The sequence below is a fragment of the Phoenix dactylifera genome, chromosome 7, assembly GCF_051530095.1.
Source record: "Phoenix dactylifera cultivar Ajwa chromosome 7, Ajwa_hap1_PhDact_Kaust_v1.1, whole genome shotgun sequence".
In the NCBI taxonomy this organism is placed as follows: Eukaryota; Viridiplantae; Streptophyta; class Magnoliopsida; order Arecales; family Arecaceae; genus Phoenix; species Phoenix dactylifera.
Window position 1 is genome coordinate 29,301,218 of NC_143196.1, and position 22,948 is coordinate 29,324,165.

The following is a 22,948-nucleotide window of genomic DNA, read 5'->3' on the forward strand; positions in this document are numbered from 1 at the left end:
TTATCCACAAGCTAATCGCAATACTTGTGATGAAATTGGAGGTAATTGTAATTGAATTTGAATTGACTTAAACTCTTAGCTTTGCGAGGATATTTAGGTCCCACATTGGTTATAGACTAGGTAGATCTTGGGTGCTTATATAGAACCAGAAAATCCAAATGACATCTTTTGACTAACTTTTGAGATGAAATTCTGGATTGCTGCAAATAGAAAGTGCTTCAACCTAAGTAAACTATCTACGTCCAACTATCAGGAGACGCGTGACCTTTATCTATAGTTTAAAATATTGGTGTAATTAATATGGCTAGAGGTTTAATTGCACTGGATAGCCAACTTTAGTCACCTCTGTCCAACTTCGCCACCAACCCGATGCCATACACTCACACCCATAACGGAGAGAGAAAGATCCATCCCAAGTAAATAACCTAGGTCTCACTACTTAGTGATGAACCACCTTTGTCCAATGCTAATAATAGTGCAACTAATAGGTTAGCTTCATCAAAGGGCCAGCTAGTTTTAGTCACCCTTGTCCCTTGTCCAACTTCCCCTTCGTCTTGTGTTTCTAAAGGTCAACCGGCAGTGATAACATAATAACTTTTTCTAGAGAAGAGTAATGGCAGAATAACGTCCCAAGGGAGAACATCATTTTTGAAGATTCCAGTTAATTAGATTACGTTACTCAAACGAAAGGCAACCACGCGTTCAGTTTTAACAATGTCAATGCTTTACAACAGCCCATGAACTTGTTCTCGAGAAAAAGGCACATAGACTAGAAGACCTGAAAAGCTGCACTTCTCCTGGTTAGAGATGGGGATGAGAGGAGGAGAGGGATTAGAATTGGTGTTCTCGAGGCTGGTGTTGCTGCTTGGATTTCTCTTCTGCGCGGCCGGGTGCAACACTCGGCACTATGTGTTCAATGTGAGTACCAGAAGGCTTGCTCCAAATCATATCCCTACACATCAAGGCATTGGGTGCCACAATCTAACTTAAAGATAATTTTTAGTAGTTTAAGTGCCCAACTGTTCCTCTTATCCCACCTACGGAAACAAGAGAAGCATGAGTCAGGCCCACTAGATACTATAGTGACCTTCTCATGGGACTGGGTGTTGAGTGGCCAACTATTCAGATCTAAGCAAGGTATTATAATTACTTAGATCACAATAGTTGGCCACCAAAGACTCATGTCCAGGTTCGCTGCTTGTTTGACAGATCGAGGTGTGACATCCCATATATATTCTCTGCTTGTTCTATTCACTTGAGCAAGAGGCTTCAAATCATGTTATAATTCCTGTCTGCGTAAGGGTATGGATAGGTAGTCTAAGCAGCAAAGACTGATGTAGCTGTGCAAAGGTGGTCCTTTGATGACTGATGTCTAATTAATTTGATATCATTTTTAAGTTGATCCATGACCAAAATAAAGTTTGCATGATATGTTCATTAATGGTTACAAATGCTGCAACTTGATGTTACTTTTGGGGTTTTGTAGGTGGAAGGTGCTCCTTACACTCGATTGTGCAGCACGAAGAACATCTTGACCATTAATGGGCAGTTTCCAGGCCCAACAATACGTGCTTTTAGTGGAGATAGAGTGATAGTCAAGGTCTACAACCATGCGGCTGATAATATTACAATCCATTGGTACGTCTTCACCCCACTCGGTTTTGTAATATTTTGGCTCCTGATAGAGAAATCAGGATGCATATATATATAGACTTTGATGTGCGTGAGATCCTCAGATGAGGTGTGACCCAGGCATGCTTCTCTCTTAAAGTGGGTCAGGCCTTGTGTACATGTTTGAGTAACCAAATAACTCCCAAAACCTAATAGAGAAAGAGTCAGCCTTGATACCTCCTCTCCAATGTGGCCCAGATCATGCACATGAAGGCTAGTTTTGCAGCAAGATGATAACAAAGGCTTGTTGTGACGAGTGGTGTGGAGTTTTCCAAAAGGCTAAGAGTTTGTTGAATGATAGGTGTACATATATGTATATATGTATGTATGTACATATATGTATATGTATGTGTATGTACATATATATGCATATGTATGTGTATGTACATATATATGCGTATGTATGTACGTATGCTGCCTCTCCTATTTGTCTATTGTTTCTAAAATTCATTTAAGCTTGCCAGAAAGGATGACAACTAGGTGCACGTGCATGAATATGGAAAACTAAACTAGAGGTTGGATAAATTAAACAAATAGTTGATATAAAAATTATTTGGACATGTGACCTCCAGTAAATCTAAGTCCTAATACCATGTTGACTGACTAAATAATTCCAAAAGCTTAAACCAATTAGGAAAGAGACAACAACATATATCAATTTTGCACGCATGCGCACACACAATACATACATACATATGTACACACACAAAATATATACATACATAAATACATAAGTATGCACATACCTATAGCAATGCACACCTACTGTTCGACGGGTTTGCCCAAAGAGAGTGCAAAAATTAAAGCAACCGGTTAAATAGAGCACACCACGAAAAAAGGAATTATATCCCATTTTCGAGCAACCCCGGTTCGCCGTAAGAGTCTAGACTCCCGCTTATTTCTAACTTGAGATGCCGACTGGAAACTCCTCTCCTCCTCCTCCCCCTCCCCCTCGCTCCTCTCGGAAAACTTCCATTGCCCGCCGCCGGACATCCGCAAATATACCTTCCCCCGCACGGCCTCCGTCCGATCTCGTCTGCCTCTCTTCCTCAGTTTCAGCTGTGGCATCGCTGACGAGTATGTGCATGTCTGCACCGCTGGCTTTTCCTCCCAAGCTCCTCCCCAGCTGCTACGCAGTCGCTGGCCTCATCCAAGGTTGATGAGTCTTTTGCTTCCTCCATCTGCATCCATGCCATTCTTCCCTCGGCTCCCTCATCATCGGCCACAAGTTCGGCCGCCTCTACGACCTCTGCTTCAGTCCTGACGATAGCTGGATCTTTGTATTCATCAAGCAACCCTTCCCCTCCACACACACATACATACGACTCCGTCTTCCATGACCACTGGTTCCAGAACCCTCCTTCCAGATCTCTCCCTCTCCCATCCTGGTCATCTTCCCTCTCTCTCCCTACTCGGCTGCCTCCATCCTCCGCCACTTTCTCCAGCCACTGGTCCGTCCTCCGCTTCATTAACCCTTTCAACCTTAACCCCCCTCCCTCGTACGCCTCCATCTCACTCGCTTTCGCCCTTCTTCGCTCGATCTCTAAGATCTATCACAATGGAGGTTCACTTCGGGGATGAGAAGCAATGAAAATGCCGTCGTATTCGCAAGCAGCATCTGAAAACAGTTGGAGGAAGCCTGAGATCAGGCCTGAAGCTTAAAACTCGAGTGGTTACCATACTCGGGCTTGAAAGAGGCCCCAATGCCGAGCTGGGTTGGGCCCAAATCTAACTAAATTTACTCATACCGGCCCGATCCTAGCCCAGTCTAGCCATGAACAAGCCTAGGTTGAACAAATTTAGTAATACAAGCTACAACCACATTTGGATCTTATACAAAACATGTGAAGACTGAGGTCCCTAAGTAGTAGTGAATTGAATTTTACTAACCATCTAAGATATTTTCAACATGACTTGATGTACAATGCTTGAACGCTTTATAGCATCCTTCTTAACATGTCCGGTGAGGCTCACTGGTCACACCCTCCTGCCTAGCTATTAGAGATTTTAGTTTTAATTCTTGAATAAATCTAAATAATTATAATGCATGTCGATCTCCTTGTCTTTCTTTTTGCCAAACTTTGTAAGAAGCAAGTGAATGGAAATGAATTGAAGAGACCAAGACATGATGATAACCACTTCTATATCTGCCGACCAGCCCTCATACCTTGATGGCTAGGGGTTCATCCGAGGATTGGCACCGCCATCATCATTTTTTAAAACCACTTTTATTTAATGAATACAACATGTATAAATCGAAGTTACTGAAGACCTAAAATTTTAAATTTTATCATCCATTCAAGACTACTGCTATGTATTGCTTAATATTTGAAGCCTTTTTAATATCCCTATTAATATATCAACAAGCCTTATCTCTTCTTTTTACGCAAAATGCTAGCCGCTTGATTGATTTCTAAAATTTAAAGTGCAGGCATGGAGTTAAACAGCCAAGAAATCCTTGGTCAGATGGTCCGGCATACATCACCCAGTGCCCAATTCAGCCAGGCAAAATGTTCAAGTACACCATCTTGCTGTCAAGCGAGGAAGGGACCGTTTGGTGGCATGCACACGACGATTGGAATCGAGCCACAGTTCATGGAGCCATTGTTATCTATCCCAAACCTCCCAATTGTTACCCGTTCAAGTACCATCAGGAATTCCTCCTCATACTTGGTTTGTACTTGTCCTTAGCCCACACAAACAACTGCACAAGCCATTTCTTTCTTCTTCTTCTTCTTCTTCTTTTTGGAGTTAAACAGACATTAGACTTCTGAAATGGGCCAACTATACTTCCATAAGAATTCGACTTCATAGGAGAAAGAAAATTAGTTCTTGGAATCAAGAAACGACTGTTACAGTCAAAATTCTGAAGCATGCAGTCCAATATCAAGGTTTCTAGATAAACTTTTTGACTTCCACAGAAATTTTTGAGAGAAATATCCTCATATGAACTTTGAGCCACCGAGAAATTATCCATCACTTATTTTGGACTAAAGAACACAATAAATTCTTAGAGTTTTGCTGTACATTTTCGTATCATAGATATATAAACCGCTCAAGTTCAAGAAAATAGATTACTATCAGTTACATACTTAAGGAACTAGCCAGTAGTGCAGGCTTAACTGTAATTCCTGCATGCTAGTCTAAAGATTGGAAAATAAAAATACTAGAATTACTTGTGTAGGTCTCTATTCTACCAAGCTAATCAATAGTCTAAAACTCCTGTTTGTAAGAGAATTGATCCCAAGCATACATTGTATCGTAATTCCATCAAAATTAATTATAATGATCCTAATGAATGATTTTTTTTTCCAATACAGGAGAGTGGTGGAAGAGAGATATGAAGGAGATACTTGAAGAAGCCATTCAAGCACAAAATGACCCAGTTTCAGACGCATTCACAATCAACGGTCAGCCTGGAGACCTGTATCCGTGCTCAAAGTCAGGTGAGGGGTCTATTCTGGGGATGCTCTGGTCTCATGGTTTGCTAACAATTGACTCTCCACTTGGCCTGAAAGTGTTAGTAGAAACATTTAACCATTTCCAGAAAGGTATAGACATAATTAACTCAAATACTTAAACCTTTTTGTCTAGTCTCTCTTCCTTGTGTTGAAACTTTTTAAATTCTAAAAATATTAAGATATCTTCTCTAGAAGCTTATGAGAATAATCTAATTAGGATTGTTTGTGAAAGTGAAAAATTGGAAATTAAGCCACTTTATATAGTTTAACGAGTTCTAAAGATACAGAAATAAGGAATTCTAATACATTGTTTCTTATTCTTGCCTCGTGGTTCAGAAGAGCCACACTTCCCTCTCTTAAAGTTTCTTAAATTCCAGATATACTAAGTTATGCTTTATAAGAGTATAAAAGTGAAACTTAATTACGATATTGTAAAAACATTTTAAGACATTGATGGAGTAACCTAATTTAAGATTGTTTTTGTTTGGAATTCCATATTTTTAATGTTTGAATCCATTCTCAAATCTTCTACTCAAAGGGAATCCACATAAGCCTGGATTTTAGAGCTGAACCTTATTTGACCTGATTACTCTTGTGGATGCAGAGTTTGGGTGACTTGATAAATTCGTTTAACTGATTAACTTAGCTAAAATTTGATTCTTTGTTCTTCCTGAGAGGGAAAATTTAGATCTATTTTTGAGAAGGAAAAATTAGATTCTCTGTAAGTGTTCTGAGAACATTTATCACAGTTTAAGAAGGTGTTTTAAGGCGTGTTTTAAGAACAGAGCCTAAAGCCCACGAGCTTGATAAGAATATACATGCCAACTTCATATATCTACGTTCTCTTGACAAAAAAAAAGACAGAAAAACAAAGAAATTTCTATATTTGTTGTATAACAACTACCATCATTGGATAACAATCAATTTTTAGATGTCCACTGGATATGTAGATAAGTGCATATAACAAAATGGAGAGCCTCATAAATCATTACAGCACGCATTATCAGACCACTATAGATAGAGATTTTAACTTCTTGGCCATCATAAAACAGAGCCATGTACATGAATGAAAGCCCTTGGACTGTAGAGACCCATTGGATCTTGTTCATTTATTTTGTTATATGTTTTTATTATGTATTTATTTGTATTTGGAGTTTTTTTTAGTGGCTGCGGTGAAATTGAAGTCTTTATGATGGATGTCACTCTAGTAAAGAAATGGAGAGGAACCAAGCTTGGGACTAGGTTGTTTATAATTTTCTACAGGGCCAGTCCAACTACCCTGGCTGAACAATAAAATTCATCCCATCTTCCTGCTCATTTGCATCCCAACTCCATGTATAATTACATTAAAAATATAATCTAATAAACTTGCTACTCTAATAATTCTTCTTATTTTGCATAACCAAAAAATGTTGCTCCTCTTTAGGAACCTTCAGAATGGTGGTGGAGCAAGGGAAGAGGTATCTCCTTCGTGTTATCAACGCAGCAATGAGCAACAGTCTCTTCTTCTCCATTTCCAAACATCAGTTGGTGGTCGTTGGCTCTGATGGCAGCTACGTGAAGCCCATAACCACAGATTATATCCTGATAGCCCCTGGGGAAACCATGGACCTACTCCTAGAAGCCAACCAGAAGCCAACCAATCTATACTACATGGCAGCCCGAGCCTTGGTCTATCAGAACATCGCCAACTTCGACATCAACGCCACCACTGCCATCTTAACATACACCAGTAATTGCCATAAGAAACCTCCTTCCTTCCCCTCCCTTCCCTTCTATAATGACACCGCGGCGGCAACCAACTTCACTTCGAAGCTCCGAAGCCTAGCTGATGGACACCACCCTATCAATGTCCCCACTACTGTTAGCCATCGTTTGTTCATTACTGTCTCGTTGAACAGCATGCGCAATGAAACAAAAACAACTTTGTCCGCAAGCCTAAACAATATAAGCTTCGAGATCCCCTCGATCGATATACTCCAAGCTTATTATAAGAGAATTAATGGGGTTTTCGGCAATAAATTCCCTTGCAAGCCACCGTTGTACTTCAATTTCACGGCGGATGACCCGCCAACGAGCTTGTTGGCGCCGAGGAAGGGGACTGAGGTGAAGGTGTTCGAGTATGGCGCTTGTGTGGAGGTTGTGTTCCAGGGCACATCGCTGGTGTTGGCGGAGGACCATCCCATGCACCTGCATGGCTTTAGCTTCTACGTGGTAGGATGGGGCATTGGGAACTTTGATGCGAGGAAGGATCCTTTGACGTATAACTTGGTGGATCCTCCTCTAAAGAACACCATTGATGTTCCAAGGGATGGCTGGGCGGCTATCAGATTCAAGGCCAATAATCCTGGTAAGTTATATCAATTAACTAGCTAGTCTATATTGTAGGATTCTTGCTCATTCTCTTGTCTAGTTACTGAAGCAGGCTTTTTTTTTTTTTTTCTAGTGTTTGGCAATTAACTTGCAGTACTTTATTTGTGTAATGCATGTGGTCAGGCGTATGGTACCTGCATTGCCACTTGGAGCGCCACCTTACTTGGGGCATGACTACTGTGTTCATTGTGAAGGATGGTGCTCATCCACAAGCCAAGATGCTGCCCCCACCTCGTTATATGCCTCCATGCTAGAGAAGCTCAGATGTTCATCCTTCCTTGTAGCTTTTTGATTCGAGATTCTAACAGGAAACTAGCTTTCTGAGGACTCAATGTAATGATGACTTCTTAATTTCTAATTCCATCTGATCTATATGGGTAATGTCTCTAATATTAATTATAATATGAGCTTCTCTCAGTTCCCTTTTTGTGAAGCCCCTGAGACTTTCAGCATCTTTCCCGGTGCCCTCTGAACATCGTATGAGTAAATCCTATCTTCCCACCGGTATTTTATCGCCCGGACTAAGATCACGTTGCAGCATTAACTGCTCTCTTTAGAGATAATGGTCTTATCCGGCTTTTTGGCTGCTCGCTAGGAGGGGAGGAAGGACAAGAAGACAGAAGAAGCTAATCAAAGGAAAAGCTCCTGGCCTTCTTAACCATTTTCTTTTCATTCTCTCTCTTTCCTGTCATCTGCTCTATTATTTTTTTAACTAGCGAAGAGTCTGGGATCCTCTGTTTTGCTTTCTCAGTTACACCCTACGTTACAGCTTCTTGATTGGTCTTTTCACCGGCAACTCACTGCCACGATCAATAGCTTTTCAGCAAGCTATAACAGAGTGGAACAGGAAAGCGTCTCACAATATAATTGGATTTTATGTCTTTAACTATGTTCGTTAATATAGATTGGGATTAAACAAAGGCAGGAAGGATCATATCGATCTATGTTTTGCAAGAGCCCTTACAAAATGAAACTATTATGCTGTACAGATGGGCTTAGCTTAACTTCATGTTATTCAATCTGACAGTAAGTAGTCTTGTATATCCCACGCTGATTCATTCGATAAGCTCTTAAAAACATATCAAGAAGGAGGAGGTGGAGGAACTTGGATTTTCAATTTTCATTGTATGCTAAGGTAAACACTTCAAGCACTTACATTGATTGCTTACGTTTTAGTTTTTCCAACTTTGTTTCAAACATTGCATTATTTCATCTGTTTCATGTCAAACACGGTTGGAATTGTAACTAAGAAAAAAAAAGGAATTTAATTAAACAACAAGCTTTTTCTTTTTAGTTCTACTATTCTAATATTAAAACCAGATGCCCCAGCTCGACTCTATCCATGCATCTTTGCTTCATCGATTTCTATTTCTCTCGAGTCTTGACCTATGGAAAAGAAATAATAGGAGAGCAACCCCCAACATTAGGAGACTTTATTAAACTTTGTATACATTTTTTCATCTGATAGAGATATCGCAGCCATCAATCCTATCTTCGCCCTTCGGTTTAACCAGAAATGGAAGAACAGAGAGAAGGGAGGCTCACCGGCACGTCGACGGAGGAGAAGGATCTCGGCCGAGGTAGGCTTGGTCCGATGGCCGGCGGCGGCAGCGGCGGCGCTTCCGGCGACAAAATGGATCTTGGAACAGGGGAAAATAGGGGAGAGATATCTTGGGTGGTAGTGCTTGGCCGGGGTGGCACGCCGGCCACCGGAGTAGGAGTAAGAGCGAGGAGATGGAAAAGAGGCTCGGAGGAGGAGGAGGAGGGTTTTTATTGGAAAATTTTGAACGACTCGCCGTCGTTATTCCCGCAGCAGTCGAGCGTAATCGGCGGCCACGGCGCCTCAGCTCCCAACTCGCTCGAGAGATTCAAAATAGAGGATAGCGGTCCTCTGTCGTAGTCTGCCGGCTTCAGCCCATTATTCTCACATCCAGGCCCCACCCCCCCCCCCCCCCCCCCCAAAAAAAAAAAAAAAAAAGTCTTTTCAAATTTAGATGCTCATCTTATTAAGTAATCTAAATTCAAGATCTTATACTTCTGATCAAAATCAGTGTGGTAGATAAATTTAGATTAATTATAAAAAAATTTATATAAACTAACAAGATTAGATAAGTGACTAACTAAAATCTAAAATTGGAATTATCATTTTGATGCAAATTCACTTCAAATCAGGGATCAATTCACAACAAGATCGATTAAAATTATTTATATTTGGAATAAAATAGATTCAATACAATTATTATGATAGACTACTGATCCACAAAAAATAATGATCAACCTTAATTAGAGTCAAATTATTATATGGCTAGAAGTGTGATTCACAAAATGAACATGCAATGATGATAACAAAAATGATTATTAGGAAAAAGGGCTAGATTTAGTCAGAATGTGGGCTTGCTTAGAGAGATAGATACACGATCTAAGGCTAGTTGAGCTTTCGAGCATGATCCACTTAGTTTCGGACGCAATTCACTTGGTTAGGTCCAATCAAAGGCTTGGCCTATTCAGTCCAGGTTGACCTAGATCAATCAATGTATCTAGTCCACGAGTCAAGTAGAGAAAAAAAAAGTTTGCTTCTCTCTCTTCGTTTTTTTTTTATTTTGGTCCAAAATAAATGAATTGGCCCACAATGGATGACTTGGGCCCATCAGGGGCTACAATGGATGAACAGGGCCTAATAAGGCCCAAAAGGAATACGGCCTACAATGGATGAACAGAGCCCAAATGAATATGGCCCACGATGGATAAATAGAGCCGAATAAAGCCCCAAAAGAATACGACCAACAATGAATGAAAAGGGCCCAAAATAAATATAGCCCACAATAGATGAATAGGGTCCAACAAGGCCCAAAAGGAGTATAGCCCACAATAGATGAATAAGGCCCACCGTGGAGGATGGAACCATGCTTAGGATTAATGGAGAGAGAGGGTAAAGGAGGAGGAGGACAAGACGGACAAGTGGCACCAGATGGAGATGCAGTGGGGAGCTTCATGCGACGCTTCCGGCTACCGGCGAACGCCAACATGGATGACATTAGGTGCTCGCTCCCAAAAAAGAGGTCACCACCGCTCGCAACGTGAGAACCATAGACAGCCTAAGAATAAGTTTGCCTCCTACGTATGTACATATGAAGAAAGTTAGAAAGGAGAAGTTTGTATGGTTTTTGGCTTTGGAGTGCACGTACCTTGAGACAGTATGTTAGGTTTAATAGTCAGCTCTAGTTTCTACTAAGAAAATATTCTAAAAGATCTAGTTAGCTTCTCTTGTGTGCGAGTTCTTTGGTACGTACCGTGTTTCATCTTTGTTGTGATATGTATGTTGTATAAATAATGGAAGGTTTGTAAATGGGGAGAAAAAATTAAGGTGGATTTGTATGGGAAGAGGTTGGCTACGGATGATGTAATTATGAGTAGCTGAAAATTGCATGGATTATTTTTTTTCTCTTTGTTCTTTTTTTAAATTCATCCTCTTGCAAATAACTCCTGCAATGAGCTAGCCTAGAAAGAAAAAATGATTTACAAGAGAACAGTTCACGATATTGCGGATAATCGATGCTGTGGGGTTTGAAAGACAGAGAGAGTGATCTATGGGTATCTAATTGAGAATATTGATGCCATGTGGTACGAGAGAGAGTGAGTTATTGGCATGCATGTTGAAACAATTTAGAACTTTACTTAAAATAGTTAGCCGAAAAGTATTATTTAAATTTAAATCTAATCATAAGCACCATAATCGACTCGTGGTCAGTTCTAATGGATTTATGCTGCAGTATTCCCTAATCCATATAGTTCGCTTTGATATTATTTGTAAGAACTCGGAACCTCACCTAAAATGTCTAGTCGGAAAGTATTATTTGAATTCTTTGATTCTGTATAAATATCTAAAATCTAGCCAGTGAATAACTAATGTGGGACTAATAATATATCTACATAGTCCTCATATATGTAATTGTGAAGAAGAAGGAGAAGAGGAGATCATAGCCATGTTATGGACACCAGTTGTGATTTTTATTGATATTTTTTAGTGATATGTTGGAAAGGGTAAATAGATAAATTTATGAGTAGCTTTATGTATGTACCGGCCGTATTTGATTAATGGGGGGAGGGGCAAGCAGGTCAAGCACATGAGGTTGAATTGCGTGCCAAGCACAACAATTTGAATCAGATCAAAAAAATAAAAAAAAAGGATAATCAAATTGAGGTGTATATTAATTGTATTAATCTATTGAATTTTTAAGTTAAATCAGGTTTACAGTAATTCTAACAAGTTGATTATTTAATTACATCATCAATATAATAAAATAAAATATAGTAGACGTTATCAAAAATAAATTTTATTTGATTGACAACCATATATAGTGATCAGTATTGTCTATATTAACTAATTATATAATAAAAGTTAATTTTTATAAGTATATATCATATTAATTAAAATATATATTATATTAGTTTGAGATTGGTTTGGCTTGGATTGAAAATTTAGTTACCGAAATCCAATCTAGTCCAAAGTAATTTCAATTGGGTTGTACTGAATTAACTTTGGATTAATTTCAGCAAGTCAAATAAATTCTTTTGCAGCCCTAATCAGTGGGAGGGACGGATCAATATTTGCAAGGTCATAGGATTTTGTCAATATTTTTTAGGGAAAAGGGCTTCCTCTTATCTTAATTATGGGGAAATTATACAATTATTTCAGTTTTTTTGCATGTGGAACCAAATTGTACAAATGTCACACACTTTCAGAAATTTTCTGCAAGCAAGATTTTAGAGGATTTACCCTAGGGTTTTCAGCATTGCGACAATAGCTGCTAAAGAATCACATTTTTTGTCCATTTCAAAAAGAAAAAAATGTAGCTCTTTGATAGCCATCGTTTCAATGCCATTCCAGAAACCAGAAATCATCAACGTGGAAGCAACATTCTCGTTCTCCATTTAAGCCATAGTAGACAGAGTGCTTGTTTTTTAAAAATTCTTTAGTGTCGCAGGTGTGAATGTGTGATGCCTGTGGCTAATGAATGGAACAGTGTTTGCAAGTTAGCAAAAAGATTTGGATTGTTAATGACAGAGAAATATTAGTAACACTAGACCTGCGTGTTGGTTGTCGAGGGGGAGTACTGATTTAGGTGGCTGCCACTTTTGACTCAGAAAGATTGGTCAAGATGTTTTGATAAATGTGTTTGATGAAGAGCATCATACCTAAACTCATCTATAACCTACTTCAACGGGGAAAAAAAACTTTTCTTTTTTAAGAGAATAAGAAAGATCTATCTAAAATATAATTATCTGGATTCAAATGCTTGAGAATACACTATTCAAGACTTGAACCTAAAATTATTATTTGCAAAGCTGGCAAGCCCAATTCACGTAAACCTGAACTCATTCATGACTTCAAAGCACAATAAATTTAATTTATCAGAAGCTAAAGAGAAAGATCACATATAGTTCGCGATATACAAAACAAATGGAATTTAAATTACACAAAATACTGTTTCAGAATACAAAATTATATTAACAATTATAAGAAATTGAGTTATACAAAGCCAATATGAGGTCAAGGCAATGGTTATTGCACATCACAAACAAGCCAAATTAAACAGTCAATTAGACTCAGGATTGTTTAATTGATATTCTAGATATAATGCACTACCAAAAATTTATGCAGTTGTTCAGCATTTTTCTGGTTTCTGAGATGAAATGATTTTGGAGATTCTTTCAGATTTCAAGGCCTTTACTATGTCAGTTCATTTACAGAAGCTGGGCTGTGTAGATACTACATTTCAATGAACAAATACTTAAAATCAACAAAAAGTGAAATGGTACAAGATACAGTACAAGAACCACGATCGTCTCTGGCCTTCATCCCTGAAGGTATGAACGATTACTAACAGCCGCATTCTCCGTAAGAAAACACTCAATCTTTATTAATGCCTGCCAAACAGAAAGATAAGTTTACTCAGAAGTTTTCTTTTCCAGCAATCCAATATTGTGAGCTTCCAGCTCCAATACACCAGTTAATGGATGCAGGGGAAAAAAAGGATTTAAGTGAAAAGGTTTAAACATGAGAACCAGGATTAGGTACCTCAATAGCGATAGCAGTAGGCGTGAGTGCAGAAACGTCGTCATGACCCTGTTTATTTGCTATATCTGCACAATTGATAAAGAAAATGTAGTTTGGTAAATTGCATCAAGGAGTTCCTGAAGAAATGAATAAAATAAGCAATCAAGCCAACAGGTATACTTAATGACTAAGAGCACATCCAAATAGCCCCCTAGAATGTAGTATTTCTAGTGTATACGTAAAAACCCAAACCATGAGACGAAATGGAAGTGGAAAATATCAATAAACTTTGATCTGAGAATGCAACATAGATGAATTAAGAAAAACATTTGAAAGTATAATGAAAAGAGAAAGAAATATAAGATGCATATAGAGCACCATAATCAACCTAACTGAAAATGAACTATAGATTTCAATCATGGCCCGAATGGGGAGAAGAAAATAGATGAGAGAAGATGTAACCAACATATTTTTCAAACATACGTTCTAGGCAAACTCTTGCATCAGCATTGGCATAGGCCTTGCCCCTTTTTTCAGAGAGTGTGGTCAGCTTCATAAAAGCCTGCAGCAATGTAACTGTCAAATGATACATCCACCTATTGATTGCACATAATATAAATCATTTTAACACTCCCCAAACTTAGTTCACGGTCCTTTATAGTTGACTGGCAACCATTACGTGATAGCAGGTTGGTTATGTCACAACTCAGAACCTCACCCAAAAAGGCTAGCCAGAAGATGTTATTTTGATTCCTTGGCTCTATATGAGTACCCAAGATCTACCCAGTACCCAGCCGACGTGGGACACGCCGCATGGATCCTCACAGGTTAGTTGACCACAATAAATGTGACTTGGAATTTCAAACACATTCCTTCAATGAGAGAAAGAACTTGCATGTTAAGGGCAAGAATGGAGCCTCTGAAGTGTGAACCAATATAAACATCATATATATCCCTGCCTCGAACTCAATGGTCTCTCCTTGGAACCATGACTGCTACAAATAGGCTATCTATGTGATTGTGCAACAAGTAGTTTTTTCCCTCCCCTCAAATGGCAGGGTGGCTACCTTTGTGTAGGGATCACCAGGTTCTTGATGCAAAAGAGGGCGAGAATCAGTCCCCACAGCAGCAATCCGCCTCGCCAGAGCATCCAAAGGAACGTCTAACCAAACACTTATTCCTTCTTTCATATATCTCCTGGCAATTCAAAGTAGGAACACCCAACTCATATTCTTTCTTTGTTTTCAGAGGAACCCAGTTTAGATAGCTTCAGAGAAGGTAAGACAGATAACATGTTTTCAATCAAGTCTATTACCAGTTAATTGGTCGAATCACAGCACCACCTCCAGTTGCAACAACTAAACGGCGCATTGAAGACAAATCCCGAAGCACTTTACTCTAAGATATGAATACAGAAAGAAAAGGAATAGCTTAGAAAAGTTGTTGTTCCTACTATAGATATAAACAAGCATATTGACAATAAACAATGACCCATTCATTTGCGTCGGCTATTCCATAATGGAGGTAGCAGATTAATCTATCATCTACTAATTACAAAATATCCTGGAAGATTCAAGATGAAAGAACATAGATCAGAATTTATTTTGAACCATGTCCACAGTTTAATCGCCGTAATTTCCAAAATGGTACCTCATTATCTCTGAAGAAAGCCTCACTGTGCTCCTTAAAAATCTGAGCAACAGAAGATATTCCAACAGCCTGCTCAACCAATTTGTCACTGCAACACCAGCAAACATGAAGGATTATTATCTCCTAGGAAAAAAGCCATCATACAACTAAGCTCTACAAGATTCATCTGAGAAGTCCTCCAAAGCAAAACTATTCATTCATGCTACATCATGACTAACAATACTAACCTGTCAAAAAAAGAATAACCTAACACTTCTGATAATATCTTTCCCACTGTGGTCTTCCCGGATCCCATCATTCCTGCATAAAACCAAATACTCAACCATTGCAAAAATGCATACAACAATTGTCGCTGCTACAATATCAACCATTTCTTGCCCAACGGGTGGGAAAAGGAAACTAACCAACTAGATATAGACACCGTCCATTCAAGTAAGGAAGAACATCTTCCGACTTTCTCTGCAATTATGCCAGCACCGAATCAGATGATGCTGTGAAAGAATCAATGCAACAACATAGCTATTCCCCCAGCCACAAAAACTTAACATAGCTATTCCCCCAGCCACAAAAACTTACTGCTATTCATCTTGAGAATGATTTCGTACCTTTAGTATGAGGGCTTCATCAACTGAGTTATGAAAGTTCTCCGACCCTACATGCCATTAAAATGCAATATAAATTAACTTAGCTATGAAAAGGATAATATAGAATATTTATTACCAACAAAACCATAACCATGTACCATGACAGATATCTCAGAAGAAGCTAATTTTCAGTTATTGAAAATCTTAATTCAGCAAAATACATCAATCATAGTAGTGATCTTATGTCATATAAAGTCATTGAGAATAAGAATAGCAATAAGGTCATATCAAGCATTTTTATTGGAGTGGCCTGTTATGTAAGACACAGAGAAGCAGAAAGTTCTATACTCTTGTAGGGAAGCTGGAATAAATCTGATGCGGCTAACAGTTGAAATCAACCATATGCCCCAGTCAGTTCATAAGTAACAAATCACAGGGTAATAGTTCCAAATAGGATAACCAGATGGTAGAAATATGTGGGTCGATATGTTGAAAAGAATTAGCTTTCTTCGAAATAATTTAACAAAAAAATATGAAGGGTCAGAGCAGTCTCGTTTCTGCACATAAGCTTAATAATGAAGAGACCGATCACAATAATCTGATTTTTTTGAACAAACACGGATGATAAATAGATCAATGGGAAATCACGTTTTCATTTTTGTGGCACAGCTCAAGCAAACATCGGCAAGTTCGAACTTGCAAATGAACCAACCAATAAGTGATATGACAGAGAGATTTCAATGCATGATTGCACTATGATCCAAATGTACCCATCAGGAGTTCGAAATAACCATCACAACAGTTCACTGTCCCCATGGTCACAGACACCAAAAGCATGATAAAAATCTAACTCAACTGCCCAAGAGAATATAACAGGACTATTTGCAAACAGCTAACCTATGTGAGGTTATGATGTTTTTCCCAGGAGAATCTCGCGGAACTATTTACAGAACCTCTCTCTTACAATAAGCGAGACATAAATCCACCCACCGGGTTGAAGGTTTCTTCGACATCCTTCGCATCTGCTTCTAGAAAAACTTAGAAGTTTAGATCTGTTTAATTACTACATAAGAAATAGTAATGCTACGTATAACGTTCCAATCTTCACAGTATTTACCCCTAATTAAAAAACATCCAGCTTATATATAACAGAAAGAAACATTCGAATCTAGGAGTTTAGACGAAGTCAGAGCATAGCTTAATCCAAATAAGACAGACTAAGCATTAAAAAAAAAGCTACATTTATTTTATTCACATTCACCAAAGCTCATGAAAACATGGAAATTTCCCGTGACAATCAAAAAAACAATCCTATTTCAATGCATATAATTCAAAATAATAGTTAAAAAAGGAAGCAACTTTCTCGAGAAATTACCTCCGGATTTCTTATAACAACATGAAATCTTCAACTCCTGGTGCCTGGATCGAACTGCAGATTGGCACCTCCGGGAATCCCCCAATCTAAGCGTCTGGACCCTCCTCTCTTCCGAGAATCCACTCGGAAACCTCAAGAAACCGCCGGTTTTCCCCCCAGTCCTCTCGAAAGCGATCCAAGGACAGGACTGGAAGCTGAGAGCCGCACTCGCCTCCATCATTCAACCAATTCAAAAGATACCGAAGCCAAACAGAAAGATCTCCCTTGTCTCTAGAAATCACCACGAAAGGCTCCGCCGCCGATCGGAGAACCGGAAATCCGTCATTGTTTCGCGATCGAAGGAGACCGGAGGGTTGGAACCGGCGGGTGATTGGAAGGATCGAGGCGAGGCCCTTATGGCGAATCTCGGAACCCACGGGTTTGGGGAGGCCGCCGGCGGGGGCGGCGCACGATAAGCGGCGGAGGTGGCGCAGGGTAGCGGGGGAGGGAGGCCGGGCCGGGGGCGGTGGAGAGTCGGTAAATATTTATAGTCGGCTTGCCGGGATCCTGACGCGTTCGAGCAGTTGCATTTCTTTAAAAAAATATATATTTCAAAGTACCAAATTAACCCTCCTTCCTACAGTGCTAGTTTTGACCTCTTAATGCTGGGATTTTTTAAATATGCACACAATTTTTGAGATAATTCTGTATGGACACAGGACACAGGAAGCCTAGGATTATTAGAGTTGTTCATAAATCCATCTCTGGCATCAAAAGATATCCATAAAAAAAGAGACATATTTTCTCTTAAAAAAAAGGTTATGTGATGAATATTATGTTACATATAATATATATTATAATATGTTATACAGTTTTTTTTACTAAAATGGCCATTTATATATTACGAGTACGAATGCATCCAATAAAATTAAAAAACAATATGTTTAGATTATAACATATTGTATTTTGCTAGCATGCACTTGTGAATGTTTCATTATATATATATATGTCATATAAAATATAAAAAAATATTTTATTTATCAAAATATAATTTTAAATATTATATAGTATCAGGTACATGTTAATAAGATAATAGGTTTTTCAAAAAGTTCTTTTATAATTCTAATATATGGAAAAGAAAGAAAGTATTTAGATATTTGCTTAAATATAAAAGCAAATATTGTCCTGGAAGATGAAGAAATTTTTAAAATGCTATAACCTTTTCCTGACATTTAGAGAGTAAACCCAGTACAAGCAGAAAAAAAATATTATAAACTATCCAAAATATATAAAAATCTTATCAATTTATGAAGCTCAAGGCAACATCTAGAGCAAAAGAAAAAGCCTAAAATAATAGGAGAGTATTGCATAATTATCGCAACCTAATTAGAAAGGAATAATCGTACATTAAAGGTAATGTCTTTCACCAAATAATATGAATAAAGTGTTTTCAATATTTTGATTAGAGATTTATTTGTTAATTAGATAGATATTAAGGGTGAATGTGCGAAAATTTTTTGATCCGCAGGCAGATTTAACGATTAGATTTTTTTCAGAAAAAGAATGAGGGCAATGTAGTCACAGCAAATCTAGGGGTTTGGTGGACTCGAGAAAGAAAGGAGCACCAGACACGAGGATCCAACAACCATGCCTCGTCGGACAAGGAGTTTGGTGGGAGATTTGACCGTGCTGAAATAAGAGCTCTACTAATCTGCAATTAATTTAAAACACCCAAAAGGGCACCCTCTCGCTGGGACGTGGGAATCAGGGAGTGGGCCCTATGTTCGAGCGTGTGCGTTTCCGCGAATTCTCAGAAAGTAAGTGCTTTGGAGAAAAAGAAAATGATGGATGAACTCGTCAAACCTTACATTTATCTATACGAATTCCTAGTCTTCGGACCAAGTGTCACGCGCCTGGTTGGGACTAAGTGGACTTGGTGGCACGTGAGTTAGCATACGTGGCAAATACGTGTATTTGTAGAGAAAATGGTGAAGCCGGAGGTTGCAGTATGGTGTACATAGTTGACCTAGTCATCGGCCGTTGGAGCAATAAAAGATTGGCCGAGATGGACTCGTCAACGCGACAATGTGATCGGTTTGGATTCATGTGAGAAGTGAGAACCGTATCGCAGTCATTCGTCTATTGTGCAATCAGCCATGATAAGATAGTGCTTGTGCCTTCACAGGGTATGCTGTCTATTGTCAGACCTTCATGGATGGTGGATGATGTGGAAGCTCACTTCTTACATTACTAATGGAGGTCTGATTTTTTCCTATTATAAATCTATTTGGAAGGCCGCTGCACTAGAAAAAATATTTGTTTTCCTTTTTTTTATGGTCAGCCTTGAAGAACAAATTGCATGCAGGATCAATGCCTGCTAAAAGAGATGGCAAGTGAGCTCCTTGTATGGAATCAGATTGGAGTCTATAAATCACCTCTGTTTTAGATGCCTGTTTACTGAAAGTCTTTTAGAGGACCTTCAGAATTCAGCTCAATTTGAAAGGTTAGCCGTCAGAGTATGCATGCTCTTTCGATGGATTAAAGACGACAGAATTCCAAGAAGTTAAAAGAGTGAGGAATCAATTGATCGCAACCCTATGTTAGAAATTTGGAAGGAAAGGAATGCAAGGACTTTTCTGAAGAGGAAGAGCTCTATTTATACCGTCTTACAGAAGACTCTTCATGCTTTCTTGAGTTGGAAGCACTTATGACCCAGGAAGATGGACATCATGCGTCAAAACCTGTGGATGGCTTCAGCATCCCTTCTGGCCATCAGGGTGCCTTGAGATCTCAGCATTGTATTGATGTTTGCTGCATTCATTTTGCGTTCTTTTTAATTTTGCGATCTTGTTCATAGTCCTCTTTTTTGAATAAAATTGGGGGAAGCATCTTAGTTCCTTCATTTTACATCAAAAACAAAAAAAAAGATAGTGTTTGTGGCATGCATGAGATGGAGCATGGACCATCTGTGGTGCGTGCGCAACAACATAGATGATATGCAGCCATGGATGGCCGCTATCAGAAGATGGATACCCATCAAACAAGACACTCCACAAGTATGTGCCGTGCTATGCACAGCATGTGTTGTTTGATAACAGTTTATCTCCTCATAGGCAGCTGTCTAGGGATGCATAGTACTATGCAGTGCGCAGGCCGCACCTAGTTGTGTGAAATGGCATTGCATGCGTTACACTAATGATATCCGGTCATAAATCCATGTGAGATAGATGAATCGATGTGATTGGATACCTAGATCTCTCCAATTCAATAGTACAGAGGATCAAAATATTTCCAAACGCTAGCCACTTTCACTATTTAGATATGAGTCCAATGTCTTAGTTAGGGAACGTTTGAATCCATAAAACAGCAGGGCGATGGAGCGCAACCTTCGCACACCATGTATTAGAAGAAAGGAAAGGAGCAGCCATCTAATTATCTAAAGCATTTTATATAAGAATCTAATTATTTCTCTATTTAAAGTCAGGAAAAAAGTAAATTATTTTTCTATTCAAAAAATAAAAAATATTAAACTATCTTTCTTAGTTGAATTGCAACTAATTTTTTAATTATAAATAAATTCTTCGGAATCAAAGTGCGAAGTAACTATATTTTCTACCTGCAACTTATTCAATACAAACCCCACTAGCTAATGTCTAACCCAATCACTAAGGTCTATCCAAGGGAGTGGAAAACATGCAGGATGACAACCTTACAAATATTAGTTTTTGCAACCATGAGAACACGGGGCAAGCTTATTTTGAAGCTTATTTTGACCAGGGTAGGTACACCAATATTCAAATTGAGAAGTTGGTATGCAACTGTATATGTAATATAATAACTTACATGTGCACACAACCTTTTTTTTTTTTTTTTTTTGGTACAAGAAGGCGCAAAACTAAAAGAGACAAAAGAGTTACAGCCTATCTAACAAGGCCTAATATACACAGCTCCACAAGGATTAAGGATTTGAGCAAAAACAGGATGAAGTCGATTATGATCCATAAGTGTATAGTTGCCTTCCAATGCTCGGCTAGCCAGAAAATCAGCAGCCTAATTGGCCTCTCCCTGATTTTAGGTCACTTGCGCACTTTGTATCCTATATGGCATACTTTTATATAATGCAATAGGTTTCACCCAACTCTTTTCTCGAAAATTAGAGAGAGGAGATAACTGTGTGAAACTATCATGCTCATGGTCTGCATTATGTATATAGGTTAGGTTGGATTAGTTAGGCGGAGAGAATTAAAGGTCACAAAACCTAATATATATGATAAATATTTAATTTTGATAACAAATAAAAATCTAGGTACTAAAACAAGAAGCCAGTTCCAAACTCAATGTCAATCTAATTCGATCAATTAATCTTGCAAGGTTCGATATATGACATATGAGCTGAGATCAAATAATAAAATGCTTAAAACAAGTTTACAAAGTATATGGGCAATATGGCCGTTAGAACTGTACACGTACGCGTGACGTCTGCATTAGGTGTGGCCACGTTGGCGCACTAAATCTAAATATAGTGCTTATCTTCAGCTTGTGGTCCGCTGCTCCGCGGAGGTCATCAACGCCGCCATCGGCTCACAGCTGTGTCGAAGTGTGGTTTCGTTGGGTCGAGGTATAAAGTGGCACCAAATTTCTGTACGTTGACAGCTAGTGGAGAGACTATATCCCACATATGTAACCTCATGGCAGTCCAAAATCTAATTTCTTCACCAATCATCGATTTAGGTGGCCCCTCAATTTTTGTAGACTACTTTAATTCTCTTCTATAAGTTTGTTGCTGAAACTTATCCAATAGAATCAGGCTACAACAAAACCAGCGGCAACAATAAAAAGCCCCACATGATTTGGTAGGTGGGTTGCATAAGAAGTTGGGAAGTTGGCCAATTCAAGGCAATTGGTGGACCAAGTATCACAAGCAGTGATGGGGGCCGAAATAGATCGTCCAGCCCACAACAGACACCAACGCCGACCGGACGTGTCATCGGTCCGGCCTACAATCAGCCCGACCTCGAACTCCACCGAAAGCTCCTCCGACCTCGGATATCCGCCGACGCGCCTCGGCCAAGCTCGGAGCACCTTCCTTATTCGCCGACGCGCCCCGGGCCAAGCTCGGGGCGCCCTCCTTATTTGCTGACGCATGTCCTCTCCAATTATACGCCCCGACCCCTGAGCTCGGGGCGCTTCGCCAAGCACACCCGGCATCCATCAAGCCGACCTCGCCAAAAACTTGATGCGATCTCTCAACGAGTTCGAACTTACCGACGGTCACACCCATATGCGTGCCCACGCCCTTCTACATGGTCGTATATTGCGACGCCACCACGACGTACTACTCTAGCAATACCCTGCCAACATCTTCCCGTTCCCAAGAACGGACTCCACCGCACGCCGTGATCAAACTCTGCGCGCCACTTCCACTCATGATGAGGACAGGCCATACCCTGCCACGGCTATCAATGCCTTACAAGAACGAACTCAACCGCGCACCACTCCTGCTCATGATAGGAATGAGCCATACCTCCGCCACCTAAGCACCCTTACCGGGACAATAAATAAAACCAACAGGTAACACCTAAGGGGACTCTAGGGCAAGATCTACAAAACTCCATACTAACTTGATCATTGGAGGGCCCTCACCGAAAACACCGGTGAGGCTTTGTGCATGTACACTATCGGTCAAAGGAGGTAGCTCTCCTCATCTTCCTCCGCGCTCCGGCAGCTCCCTGACTCATCCGACGTGGTCACTCTCGGGCCAGATTTGAACCACAACAAGCAAGATGCCACTGCCTAA

General features: G+C 39.5%; 2 protein-coding genes across 2 annotated transcripts; one reads left to right on the top strand and one right to left on the bottom strand.

Annotated features, from left to right (window-relative positions):
- The first annotated feature begins 621 nt into the window (after positions 1 to 621).
- On the top strand, positions 622 to 7,759 carry LOC103705353 (laccase-15-like). Its single transcript, XM_039127780.3, has 6 exons — positions 622 to 918; positions 1,487 to 1,638; positions 4,103 to 4,344; positions 4,992 to 5,117; positions 6,559 to 7,482; positions 7,629 to 7,759. Exons 1-6 carry the CDS (start codon positions 808 to 810, stop codon positions 7,757 to 7,759), a joined length of 1,686 nt encoding a protein of 561 aa, XP_038983708.3. The 5' UTR covers positions 622 to 807.
- A 5,453-nt stretch (positions 7,760 to 13,212) lies between these two features.
- Positions 13,213 to 17,723, bottom strand: LOC120109568 (shikimate kinase 3, chloroplastic-like). Its single transcript, XM_039123298.3, has 10 exons — positions 17,173 to 17,723; positions 15,819 to 15,865; positions 15,618 to 15,672; positions 15,441 to 15,513; positions 15,214 to 15,301; positions 14,879 to 14,961; positions 14,631 to 14,760; positions 14,047 to 14,125; positions 13,585 to 13,649; positions 13,213 to 13,433 (listed from the first exon to the last, which is right to left on the bottom strand). The coding sequence occupies exons 1-10, from the start codon at positions 17,390 to 17,392 to the stop codon at positions 13,362 to 13,364; spliced, it is 912 nt and encodes a 303-aa protein (XP_038979226.1). The 5' UTR covers positions 17,393 to 17,723; the 3' UTR covers positions 13,213 to 13,361.
- Between the last annotated feature and the right edge of the window lie 5,225 nt (positions 17,724 to 22,948).

Coding starts and splice junctions, on each gene's coding strand:
- LOC120109568 (XM_039123298.3), bottom strand. CDS start 17,392: ATGATGGAGGCGAGTGCGGCTCTCAGCTTCCAGTCCTGTCCTTGGATC. Junction 15,673..15,818: donor ATGAAGCCCTCATACTAAAG/GTACGAAATCAT, acceptor GCATAATTGCAG/AGAAAGTCGGAAGATGTTCT. Junction 14,962..15,213: donor CTTTCTTCAGAGATAATGAG/GTACCATTTTGG, acceptor TTCATATCTTAG/AGTAAAGTGCTTCGGGATTT.
- LOC103705353 (XM_039127780.3), top strand. CDS start 808: ATGGGGATGAGAGGAGGAGAGGGATTAGAATTGGTGTTCTCGAGGCTG. Junction 4,345..4,991: donor GGAATTCCTCCTCATACTTG/GTTTGTACTTGT, acceptor TTTCCAATACAG/GAGAGTGGTGGAAGAGAGAT. Junction 7,483..7,628: donor ATTCAAGGCCAATAATCCTG/GTAAGTTATATC, acceptor GCATGTGGTCAG/GCGTATGGTACCTGCATTGC.